Source organism: Maylandia zebra, linkage group LG13, assembly GCF_041146795.1.
Source record: "Maylandia zebra isolate NMK-2024a linkage group LG13, Mzebra_GT3a, whole genome shotgun sequence".
Lineage (NCBI taxonomy): Eukaryota > Metazoa > Chordata > Actinopteri > Cichliformes > Cichlidae > Maylandia > Maylandia zebra.
The window spans coordinates 34,638,180-34,650,807 of record NC_135179.1 but is presented as its reverse complement, the minus strand read 5'-3'; the positions used below and the strand labels follow the sequence as shown (position 1 = coordinate 34,650,807).

Sequence of the window (12,628 nt, the reverse complement as noted above, 5' to 3'; positions counted from 1 at the left end):
AATTTGAATAAGTTCAATTTGAATTTGAATTTATGGTTTGAAAATGATCATCACTAAATTGAAATTGAATTTATATTTTGAAAATGAATTGATTTGCTTTGAAACTGCATTTTATCCTTTAAAAATTCAGCTCTCGAATAATTTCAGTTTCACTTCTCACCATTCAGTTTCAGTTCTACAATTCAATTTCAGTTCCAAAATTCAGTTTTTTGGAACTTACATCCGGTTCCGGTTCAAGCGCAGATTAATAGAACTACGTTTTACTAGCGGACCGAAAGTGTTACTGACGGGAATCTACAGCGTCTTGAGCTGAATTAAGACTTCAGAAGTCATTCGTCATGTCGAATGACCAGCGGATAAACTCTCAGGTTGGTAATAAATGTATTACATGTATAAGAACAAGCGTCATGTTAACAAATGATAGCCGTACGGTAACTTTTATGCTTATTGTAGCTGCTAGCTAAAAACGCTAATTTAGCGTAGTTTGCCCTGAATTCAGCTTTGACAACAAATATGATCGACTGTTTCTAGTAGAATTCCAAAGCTGTCATCTTGGACCCTGTCAGAGTACCCCCTCTGTATGCTTGCAGAGACCCCTACAGTAGGGAAACATGCAAAACGGTGTCCAAACCTTTGTGTTTTAGCTTTATATATGTCTTACACAGCATCCCAACTCTTTAGCTAACTTAATAACTTTAGCTAAAGTGAATAGTTAGTCTAATTCATTAGTGCAGCATTACTGGATCAATTCATTTTCAAACCATAAATTCAATTTCAATTTAGTGATGATCATTTTCAAACCATAAATTCAATTTCAAATTAGACTAATTCAAATTCAGTTTTCAAAAGCATTTATTCAAGTTACAATTCAGATTCAATCGGAGCAATTCAAATTCAAATTGAACTTATTCAAATTCAGTTTCTGATGGCACAGATTTCTGCCCATACAGGTGTTACTTCCTGCAATATGCATTATGTATGGTGCAAATATGCAGTATACGCGTTTCATATAAATTTTCTTTAGCCCAGATAAATAAACATTCCAGTCATAAAATGTGAATTTTTATGTGCTGTACAGCGTATAGAATAAATAAGTAAGCCAATAAGTGAGACTTGTGTTTGTAAACCCCCTGTGTTGTGTAGCTTCAGTTTGTCTTTTTTTTATTTTTTATTAAGCAATAATCAAATTGTTATATGCTTAAATTTACACAAAATGCAAGAACTCTGCCCCGTCATGAACACATTTTTCACCAAGAATCTAAACCCAGTTTTTCATAATTTATTGGCTTAATAACACGAACCTTCATTTCATTTCCAGAGTGTAACAATCAACCACCGGTGTTGAAATCTAAAAGTGCCCATGGTGTTAATTCAAACGGGAGCTTCCTCACCAAGCAAGTCATCAGTATGTTGAAGCTCATCAATTAGTTCCTGCTGATCAGTCACATTATCCAGGACCATTAACAGAGCTTGAAGTCACTCATGGTGATGGACGGAAAAATAAATGAACAAACACACAGAAAAACCACACAAGACAGAGAACAATAAAGGCAGAAACTGAGCCCTAAAACACATTTACAACAGACTGACATGGCTCTTAAAAGTCCCTTACGGAGTTTTAAAAAAAGCAGATGTATGAAGCAATAATAGGCTGATTGATGAAGAACCTGTTGAGAATTTTTTTTTTTTTTTCAGAATTCAGAAGCACCTTAAACCAGCGTTCCCTTCATCTGTGTTCCCACTGGCTGCTAGGGACAGGTGGAGAATTTAGTTGTGCTGATGCAAGTTTGACTTGCATTTAAATACAACATTTAAATACAGCAGTATATGAATAAATAAAGTGAAACTACAAATATATACATTTAATCATTTCTGATGCAAAGACAGTCAGTCATTCAGCTGGCAAACCCAGTTTACTGTTCTTTTGTGTTTAATGCAGTGATGCTTGGTCTGCTATTTAATGGTTATGTTTGATTGATAGACAACATCTGGCTGGATTAGAGCATCAACCCAATCTGGCAACACTGACCCTCATTAGAAACTCAAACTTTACAAAGTGGCAACAACAGCAAAGGTGAGTACACGCTTCTCTGTGACTTTACTCTGGATGATGATATGTACTAGTAAGTATGTCCGTATGAATAGTCTTTGAAGTTTATTATTATCTAAAACACTTGTTTAATGTTTTGAGATCGCCCCCGCCCCTCCAGCACTGTCTGCAGCAGGAGCAGCAGCAACTGCTCAACAGCAACATTTTACACATCAGGTAAAACATAGGCTACATTTGCTTTGCATTGTCCCTGCCTGATGACCAGAGATGGGCAGTAACGCGTTACTTGTAACGCATTACTGTAAATCCGATTACTTTTTTCAAGTAACAAGTAAAGTAAGGGATTACTATTGCAAAAACGGTAATTAGATTACCGTTACTTTGCCGTAGGAACGCTGCATTACTGCGTTACTAAAACCGTGATTTTTTTTTTTGCAAGAATGTCTCATGACAGTGAGGTAAGCGAGTGCGACGTTCGTGACAACAGCTGTGTGCAGATCAACAATGGATCACATATCGAGTGCGGGAGAGAGTATGAGCGTGCAGCGTTTAAAGCGTGGAAGTACTGACCTTACTTTGAGTTTGATTCCATAAAAAGTGACAAAAACATTAGTGTCCATCGTGCGTGGGAAGAAAACTTCTTTTTACAGCGAAAAAACCCCTAAACTTCCAACAAGCACCGAGTAGCTACGACGTAATGGGAAACTCACAGAGAAACTCGTGGATTCTTCCACTGACCGCTGCGGCACACCTGCACCACGGTAAACCTCCGCCTACCGTAGTCCTGCTTTACAGGTGAAAATAGAGCAACAGGACCGCTGAGTCTGTGACTTTATTTATTTTCTGCTGTGTTTTACTTGCATCTATTTGAAAGACTGAGTGTAAACACACACAAAAAATTATTTTATGTGCTGGAATGTGCAGAAAATAGGTTTAAATATTAAATAAATTTGTTCCAGTCAGTGAATGTTGCATATAATTAAATGTTTGCTTGATGCATAAAGTTAAAAGATTAAAACTAATAAAACAAGTTTTAAAAAGAGACTTTTCCATTTGATTACATTTTGTATGATGGATTATGCAGAAAAAGTAGAATTGGGCTGAAAGATCTATCGCTTTTTCACCTCTTCAGGTTGTAAATTGTGTTTTTAAAAGTAACTAAGTAATTAATTACTTTTGAAAATAAGTAATCAGTAAAGTAACGGGATTACTTTTGGGGGGAAGTAATCAGTAATTAGTTACTGATTACTTTTTTCAAGTAACTTGACCAACACTGCTGATGACAGTGATATAGTAAGATGTGATTCCATATTAGATTCTTGATGAATGGAGGTTCAGCCTGGTTGTTGGTGCCCTCTTTTAACTTTGAGCACATGCCCCTTCAAACATCTCTGCACGGCCCTGCTCAAAGCCTTAGTATTTCTGCTCAGAGAATGTCCTGTTTTACACTTGTTTTTTACTGTCACATTTTCATTTCACAACAGTTTAATTTAATGTCACTTTTAAAAAGGATATGAACACACAACTGGAGAATAAAAGAATCTCAGTTATTTAACTTGCTCAGGTATGCGGTGAACTATTTTCACTCCAAGTCAAGAGGTTTGACGATTTTTGAGGTGCTAACTCAAGAAAAACAAAAAACCCTCAAGATATATTCTGTAAATATATGTTTCGCTGAAATGTTAGTTTGTTGACATAGCAACAGCCTTAAAACAAGGTTGTCGTCACGTAACGGTGTTCGCTGTTACGTGACGACAGGCCACCGGGGGGCGGAGTCTGCAGCCTGCCGGCTTTTGCGCACGTCAGCGTCGGGCCATCAAAGACGAAAGGAAGGGAGGCAAAGAAGTTTCTTTTAAAGAAACGACCTTGTGCTATTACTTTTTGGAGAAGTGCTGTAAACCTCTCACTACAGTAGTCACAAAGATGGGAAACCGAGTCGCCCGTGAGGACTACGAATGGGTTTATACGGACCAGCCGCATGCTGACAGGAGAAAAGCGATTTTGGGTGAGCTAGCTTATCCGTTAGCAAATTGCGCATAAATCCATAGTTAACAAAGGTATAACCAAGTTTGGCTTTTGACGACTAACTTTCGTTAAACCGTCTAATTGCACACCCCGACACCATAAAGGCTTAGTTTTTTGAGTAGTTTTAAGCAACGGTAAGTTGCTAATTAGTTTCAAGCTAACGGTTCCTTATGCACCCGTATATGTTAGCTATCAGGCCAACTTTGCTCAATATTTAACCCACAGTGAGAACCACTATCGTTCAGTTACACAATTTGACATGGACACGCGCTCGCGCACACAAGGAAGTTCCAGCTATTTAGGCCATTCGACCCAACTAATATTATGTGAGGCTAGCAAATGGGGAGTTCTCGCAGTGGTTATGTGCCACTCCCTAAGTTTCTCTTGGGAAAACTGCAGTAACGGTTTGACACATAACCGGTGCTCTCGGTGCCTGTCAGGAGTGGTTTGTTGACTTTGGGGGCAGATTTTAAGCGTTAAACGCACATATTATATCACATTCTCGCCCCACACTTGGTATAGTTAAAGCATTGCAAACAAAAAAGGAAAAGTATTGCAATTTGACAATAGCCAGTATAAAAACTACAGTATGCTCCGTACGTATTGGGTTTTTTTTTTTTTTTAAAGTTTGTTCTGGTTTTTAGTTTAAGTGGTATAGCTAATTTCCAAGGACTCTTTTTTTTTTTTTTTTTTTTGTTTCAGAGTTCAAACCCAAAGATAATGAATTATCGTGACATGAAACTGAAAGACGTACATAAACTTTTTTGCATTTTCGCTCGAAAACTAAATAATCAGAACCATGATGTCTCTCTCTCTACATATATGATTCACATTAGTAACTATAGGCAGCTGACTCACATTGAATGCTGCTTTTCTTCTTTCAAACACACAAAGCGTTCATTGTGTCAAAGTGCCTTTTTCTCTGAATCAGGTGGTCTGCTTTAGCCACTGGACCAAGAGGACAGTGATCAGTGTTTCTTTTGCATTTCTAGTGTCTTTTTCACTGAGGAGAGTCACACTTTCACACAGAGATTTCACAATACTTTAAGTTCACTGAGTTTTTTTTCCTTACAGCATTTTAAGTTGTTTTTATGACTGAGAACCTTCACAGACAAGTTGTTTTTATGTCACATATTGCAAGGTCTTTGCGATTATATACCTCCAAACTTTGTGAATTGTGCCCCTACTAAATATTGGCTACTTGGTCCAATGTAGTTTGTATGTCCATACATATTTGCTTGTAAAGAGCTTAACTGTATGTGGTCTCAGGTCCCTCCCTCTGAGAGCCATCTTGCTCTAGTAGTGGAGGCAGCATGGTGTGACACAGGATGTGTTGAGACACATCTCTCTGCTGTAAGGTCCCACGTTTTGTGCAAATATATGTAGCCTGGAGGCCCTGTGAGTTTGCTCTTTTAACCTGAGTGAATCTGAAATGAGTCAACAGCTTATACTTACGTGGCTTGAGCTGGCTTTCGTCTTGTTTTGACTGAGGTTGTTAAAGGTTTGAGTCATTCAAATTTTTAATCCATTTTATTTCTATTGCACCTTTCATTGCACGTCAGTGGAGTTCAGTCAGATTAAGTTGTGGACTTAATCCATTGCAGCACATTGAGTTTTAGTTTAAGTATTAGTTTCAGTGTTAGTTTTAGTCTTTTCAAGTATTTCTGTGTTGTAGGTCATATGCTGAACGTTGGCTTTCAGTCTTGTAGGCTCTAGTAAACTCAATAAACTTGTCCATCAAAGCGCCATCAGGCAAGGTGTAGTAACATACTTTAGCAGACTAAAGCTAAGGAGATCTCTTTGATTATGTTTATTTTCACAAAATAAATTCAGTTTGTGTCCCCCCCCCCCCCAGGCATAGTTCTAATTATGTACAATAACCTTTCAAAGGGTATTTTTCCATAAGTCTTGGGGTTTATAACTAGTCTGTTTGTCTTTACATGTTAAACTGGATCTTTTGGATTTTTGAAATGCATCTGTCATGTAGGTACAAATGTATCATGATTATAAAACATGACTACCAGGGGAGAGAAAATTTTAGACTTACTGTATGCTAACGTCAAGGATGCATACAGCTCCTCCTCCCTCCCCCCACTTGGTAGGTCAGATCATAACCTGATTCACCTCACCCCCCGCTATGTGCCAATTGTGAGGAGGGAACCTGTGACCACCAGGACTGTTAGGAGGTGGTCAGAGGAGGCCTTAGCAGAACTACAGGGCTGTTTCAAGTTGACCAACTGGGAAACACTCTGTGAGCCTCACGCCGAGGACATCAATGGGCTTACTGAGTGTATCACAGGTAGGGCTGCCACGATTAGTCGACTAGTCACGATTATGTCGACTATTAAAATCGTCGACGACTAATTTAATAGTCGACGCATCGTTTGAAGCTTTATAAGATCACAAAGGACGCAGGAATGAGTAGTAGGATTTAAGAGTGTAATAACGGACTGAAACAGAAGATGGCAGCACTGCATGTACAAGGATGCCAGCTGCCGTTAAACCCCGAAGAAGAAGAAGCTGTGTCCCAGAATTCATAGCGCAGCCCAGCGCAGTTGTCAACAATGGCGGCAGCTAGTTAGTTTTAACTTTACTCTTATTATTCTTTCTGGGTCACAAAATAAACGTTTAACATATTTTCAGGCGAGAATGTAGCTGTGTAAACCTCAAATATCTGCTCAGTTTATCAAGACACCGCATATTTTCAAAAGCGCTCCGACGTTTTCGGAGACGTCTGTTACCCACTAGCTCGTTAGCGAGCCGGGGGCAAGGCTAACTAGAGCCGTGAGAACACCGGACTCCCGGCAAATCGTTTTCAAACCCACCGCCGTCTTTCGCTAGTCAGGTTAAACATATATATAAGTCACTTAGATAACTTAAATGTTATTGTTTGGCTTTCTTTAGTATTTTATTTGTTCCTGAGTAAATCGGTTTGGCTGAGATTAAAGTTATAGTTTTTGCACAGCTAAAACTGTCAAGCAGACAGCTGATTATCAGAAGTGTGAGACGCTGGAGAATATACTCCGGTGTCCTGTTATATTTTAGAAAGCAAGGAGTTTATTAAACTTCACCGAAACAATCTGCAAATTTCATTAAAAATTAATAAACTACCATCTTGTCTTTATTTTTAGTTAGCACAAACACTTCAAGCTGTAAGCTAATGATAGTTATATAAGAGCAGATGCTGCTGGTGCAATAAGCTGTACGCTGTACGTCCAATGGATGATGATCTGATTAGTCGACTAATCGCAAAAATAATCGGTGACTAGTCGACTATCAAAATAATCGTTTGTGGCAGCCCTAATCACAGGCTACATAACTTTCTGCACCGACTCCATTGTTCCAGCTCAGACTGTTCATTGTTACCCAAATAACAAGCCGTGGGTGACTAAGAACATCAAAGCCCTCCTCAACAAGAAGAAGAGGGCTTTCAGAGGGGGCAACAAAGAGGAAGTGAGGAAGATCCAGGTGTTACTAAAGGACAAGATCAGAGAGGCTAAGGACAATTACAGGAGGAAGCTGGAGTGGAAACTCCAGCAGAACAGCATGAGAGAGGTGTGGAGGGGCATGAAGACCATCACTGGATTCAGGCCAACCAACAGCAGGGGAGCTGAGGGAGGTGAGAATAGAGCCGACGAGTTGAAACTGAGTCTGAGTCTGCAGAGGGTCCCGGTGATGTGGAAGACATCATGCCTCGTCCCTGTACCAAAGACGCCACGTCCCAGTGGCCCCCAGGATTACAGGCCCGTGGCACTGACCTCCCACATCATGAAGACCCTGGAAAGGCTCATCCTGGACCAGCTGCGACCCATAGTAAGACCACATCTGGATCCCCTTCAGTTCGCTTATCAGCCTCGTCTCGGAACTGAGGACGCCATCATCTACCTGCTCAATCGTGTCTACACCCATCTGGACCAGCCGGCGAGCACTGTGAGGGTCATGTTTTTTGACTTTTCCAGTGCTTTCAACACCATCAGGCCGACCCTCCTGGGTGATAAGTTAGCAGCGATGCAGGTGGATGCTTCTCTGGTGTCCTGGATTGTTGATTACCTGACAGGAAGACCACAATATGTACGTCTCCCACAGTGTGTGTCTGACAAGGTGATTAGCAACACAGGGGCACCACAGGGGACTGTCCTCTCCCCCTTCCTCTTCACCCTCTACACCACAGACTTCAGCCACTGCACAGAGACCTCCATCTTCAGAAGTTTTCTGATGACTCTGCGGTGGTTGGATGCATCAGCAGGGATGATGAGACAGAGTACCGGGCTGTGGTCAACTCCTTTGTCACGTGTGTGAGCAGAATCATCTGCAGCTCAACGTGGCAAAGACCAAGGAACTGATCGTGGACTTCAGGAAGACCAGGAAACACTTGACCCCTGTTTCAATCCAGGGGGTCAGTGTGGACATTGTGGAGGACTATAAATACCTTGGAGTTCACATTGACAATAAACTGGACTGGGCTAAAAACACCACAGCACTTTACAGGAAGGGCCAGAGTCGTCTCTATTTTTTGAGGCGATTGAGGTCCTTCAACATCTGCCAGAAAATGCTGAGGATTTTCTATGAGTCTGTGGTGGCCAGTGCGATCCTGTATGCTGTTGCATGCTGGGGGAGCAGGCTGAGGGTCGCAGATGCCAACAGACTTAATAAACTAATCCGTAAGGCCAGCAATGTTGTGGGGATGGAGCTGGACACCCTCAAGGTGGTGTCGGAGAGGCGGATGCTGTCCAAGATAAAGACAATGTTGGATAACACCTCCCACCCACTCCATGACATGTTGGTCAGTCACAGGAGCTCGTTCAGTGAGAGACTGAGATTACCGAAAAGCACCACTGAACGACACAGGAAATCATTCCTGCCTGTGGCTCCCTGTACAACGCATCCACTTAACACACTGTTTGCTGCTACAGCTACACATGTTTCTTTTCCAAATATTTATTTATGAGTGACTTATGTATGCATGTATATATATGTATATATTGTACTATTCTTAGTTAGTGTATTGTCTGTCTTGTCTTAATGTTGGTTTATAATGGAGTACTGTAACAAAAAATAATTTCCCCCAGGGATCAATAAAGTATTCTGATTCTGATATTAGCTTTGTGGTGTTGGGGTCAAAGGTTTTATGAAAGGACAGGAAGATACAGAGAGAATCGACACCCAGGTCACTAATTAAGTGGTGGGGGTTGTTGCTGTTTTAACATTGCCTTGACCAAATTTGGTTTTGTAATCTATGCTTTTTTTTTTTCTTTTTTTTTATGGAAAAAATGTGATGCTTTAATGTAAATGAAACATGTTTAATCACATGAACCTGTGGAAAAGGCTTGAGCGAAACACTGTCTTCAGCAAGTCTCTTAAAGTGTCCTGAAGTGTTTATTATTCTTGAGTCAGCCATTAAAATAAGATCGAAATACTATTTATGGCAGCAGTTTTAAATGACTGATTAGCAAAATGCAGTAGTGTTTTTCAAATTTAACAAGGATACATGTGTTCCAAATTCATAAATAGTCTTAATTCAAGGATATCATTGTCTACAACTTTGTATGAAGAGTGTAACGTTTAATTAGGAGCGCAGCTTTACCTCGTGAGGTTGCGATTGTCTTCTTTTCAGCATTTGAATGTTGACTGAACTGACTTTGAGTCTCCTGTGTTTATCTTGCAGCCAAATATCCAAAAATCAAAACGCTGATGGGTCCTGACCCGAGGTTGAAGTGGATCGTGTGCATGATGGTGGTGATACAGTTTGTAGCTTTCTACCTGGTCAAGGACTTGGACTGGAAATGGGTTCTGTTTTGGACTTATGCATTTGGCAGTTGCATCAACCACTCAATGACCCTTGCTATTCACGAGATCTCCCACAATACAGCATTTGGAAATAACAAAGCCATGTGGAACCGCTACTTTGCCATCTTTGCCAACCTGCCGATCGGCCTGCCCTACTCTGCGTCTTTCAAACGCTATCACCTGGATCATCATCGCTACCTGGGTGGAGATGGGATTGATGTAGATATCCCCACTGATTTTGAAGGCTGGTTTTTCTGCACTCGCTTTCGCAAGTTTATCTGGATTATTCTGCAGCCACTTTTCTATGCTATACGGCCCCTTTGCATTAACCCTAAACCCATCACTCAGCTTGAGATGACCAATGTGGCTTTCCAGGTCACCTTCAATGTTCTGCTCTACTGGCTGTGGGGGGCTAAGCCTGTGGTCTACATGTTGGCTGGCTCCATGCTGGGAATGGGCTTGCATCCAATTTCTGGCCACTTCATAGCTGAGCACTACATGTTCCTGAAGGGTCACGAGACCTACTCTTATTACGGCTCTCTCAATCTGCTCACCTTCAATGTGGGTTACCACAATGAGCACCATGACTTCCCCAGCATCCCAGGACGCAGGCTGCCCATGGTGAGTAAAGTTCAGAGACAGTGCAGGTTGTTACCCACACATCCTGACCACTGGAGTTAGTTCCCTGCTAATGTCACATTGTTGTGTACACATGCAAAGTCAACAGATGGTTTAGGCAGTCGTTCTGAGAGAGAAACTGCAATGGTTAAAAACATTCTTCAGCCGAGAACTAGATTTGTCGCATAAAACCTGCCTAATAGAACAGTAAAGCTGTACTCCATGATTTGATTTGGTTCAATATTAAAATTATACAGAATATTGTGATTGAATGTACTCAGGAGAACAATAAAGGATCCCTGCCCCTCTGTAACCTGAGATATGAAAGAAACTGAAATCAGCATTGAAAATCCTAAAGGAACATGAAGTTATCTGTGAGCAGCAGGCTTTCACAGGAGTTTGATTTCACCACCACCAGTGTAATTTGTGCAGAAACAGTAAAATCATTATGTCTCAAGCATGAAAGAAAATTGTATAGTGAGTAAATGGAGAAAGTTGTGATGTGTCCATTTCTTGTGTTTTGTTTTCAGGTAAAGGAAATTGCTGCAGAGTATTACGCTGACCTGCCTCAGTACACATCTTGGGTGAAGGTCCTATATGACTTCATCATGGACGATACCATAAGCCCATATTCACGAATCAAGAGAAAGCTGAAGGGAGAGGTCAAACAGGAGTAACGCCACTGTGGGAACACTGCTGTGTGTCCGCTGTAAAGGCAGCCTTTCCACTTTGAAAAAATTAACAGCTTCTGCAGATGAGTGCATTCCACATGTGGGCTAAACTGACTAGAGGGATGAGGTGCTGAGTGTGCACAGAACAGGTCCAAAAACGGGTGGTGCTGGGCTTTAATTTGTTGGTGTTGTAGAGCGAGGACAAATATAGGACTGGCTGCACAGAGACCTGATATCTGAACAGCTATGAATCGGTTCAGATATCCGAAAAAGTAAAGCTTCATTCATACTTTTCCTGAGTGCTTCTCAAAGTCAGGTGGTGGGGGCCCTGGAGCCTGTGTGCGGATACTGGGGGTAGGGTAACTCCGGGGCGGGCTGCCAGTCCACCCAGGGCTAACACAATGCAGCACTTCTCTCTGACACACCCTTGCTGTTACAAAGAGGCTTCATTCAGACTGGACTTCCTTTTTAACGGAGTGATCTCTGCAACTTCCATGTCTGCGTCCTGTCCCGCTAGTCGAACTGTTAGAGTATGAGGTCTTTGTGCAGCCAGCCCCACAGATTCCTCTGCTGAAGTAAAGCATCACAGCTGGCTGTGCAAAGCAGCTGGATCCAACCAGATGTTTTCTTCCACTTTAGAGCTCAAACACAGTGTATTTAAATGTAACTTCCTTCCATATAAATTGAATTTCTTGTGAGTGATGCATCTATGCACATTTAAAGCCAACATAAAAGCGAAATTTAGATGTTCACACTTTGTGGCCTGTAATGGCTCCCGGCCCATCCTCAACAAGATCCAACCTGTGACTGAAAATGTCTGAGCTTGTGACATGCATATGTAACTGATCACCAGAGCTTTGTTTTCCATGATTGTGATCTTAACTCAGTTGATTGCTTCTTGAGCAAGACTTTAAAAGATGAAAGTGTTAAAACAATTAGCTTTACTTTATGTTTTAAGCCTGCACATTTACTTATGTTGAACTGAATGAGGTGGACAGTACTGAGGCGACTGTGGTGCTGTTATGATTTCACTGTGGGACATCTCTGGATGTAAAACGCAGAGGAGTGCACTCACTGTTTTGTGCTGTGTGCTTGGAGCAGGCCTGTCACTTCTGTACTGTGCTGTATGTTTCACACTGTTTGCTTCCTCCTTAAAGAGACCAGCGTCACATTAAACTCTGGAAAACAAACGTCTTGGTCCTTCGTGTCCTCTCTGTGTGTCAGGTGGCTGCTCATTTTAGCCAGTGATAAACTTGAAGAAAGAAATCCATTGTCTGATTTTACAGCTTATGGAAGCAAAGTAAGAGAATGCACCTTGAACACTTATATGTATATAAATATAGAAATGGAAAAGAGTGAAAACTAAAAAATGATCCCCACGCCAGTTAGTAAAGCATTTGGTAGTTTTGGCACTTTAGACACCTCCAAGTTTCCATTTAGAAATATACTTTCATGTGGGGCGCCGGTTTGGCTCACT

At 41.2% G+C, this 12,628-nt stretch overlaps 1 protein-coding gene across 2 annotated transcripts; it reads left to right on the top strand.

The window, feature by feature from the left end:
* The first annotated feature begins 215 nt into the window (after nucleotides 1-215).
* On the top strand, nucleotides 216-12,341 carry degs1 (delta(4)-desaturase, sphingolipid 1). 2 transcript variants are annotated; one of them, XM_076891952.1, is made up of 4 exons: nucleotides 216-368; nucleotides 1,982-2,074; nucleotides 9,741-10,483; nucleotides 11,011-12,341. In XM_076891952.1, exons 3-4 carry the CDS (start codon nucleotides 9,767-9,769, stop codon nucleotides 11,155-11,157), a joined length of 864 nt encoding a protein of 287 aa, XP_076748067.1. In that variant the 5' UTR covers nucleotides 216-368; nucleotides 1,982-2,074; nucleotides 9,741-9,766; the 3' UTR covers nucleotides 11,158-12,341. The 2 variants fall into 2 exon arrangements, with proteins under 2 accessions (XP_076748067.1, XP_004572111.1); XM_004572054.3 differs by lacking the exons at nucleotides 216-368; nucleotides 1,982-2,074 and adding an exon at nucleotides 3,798-4,055.
* The last annotated feature ends 287 nt before the right edge of the window (nucleotides 12,342-12,628 follow it).

Excerpts from the sequence above, each read along its gene's own strand:
- degs1 (XM_004572054.3), top strand. The coding sequence starts at position 3,974 with ATGGGAAACCGAGTCGCCCGTGAGGACTACGAATGGGTTTATACGGAC. Across the intron at positions 4,056-9,740 it reads CAGGAGAAAAGCGATTTTGG|CCAAATATCCAAAAATCAAA; the intron begins GTGAGCTAGCTT and ends TTTATCTTGCAG. Across the intron at positions 10,484-11,010 it reads CAGGACGCAGGCTGCCCATG|GTAAAGGAAATTGCTGCAGA; the intron begins GTGAGTAAAGTT and ends TTTTGTTTTCAG.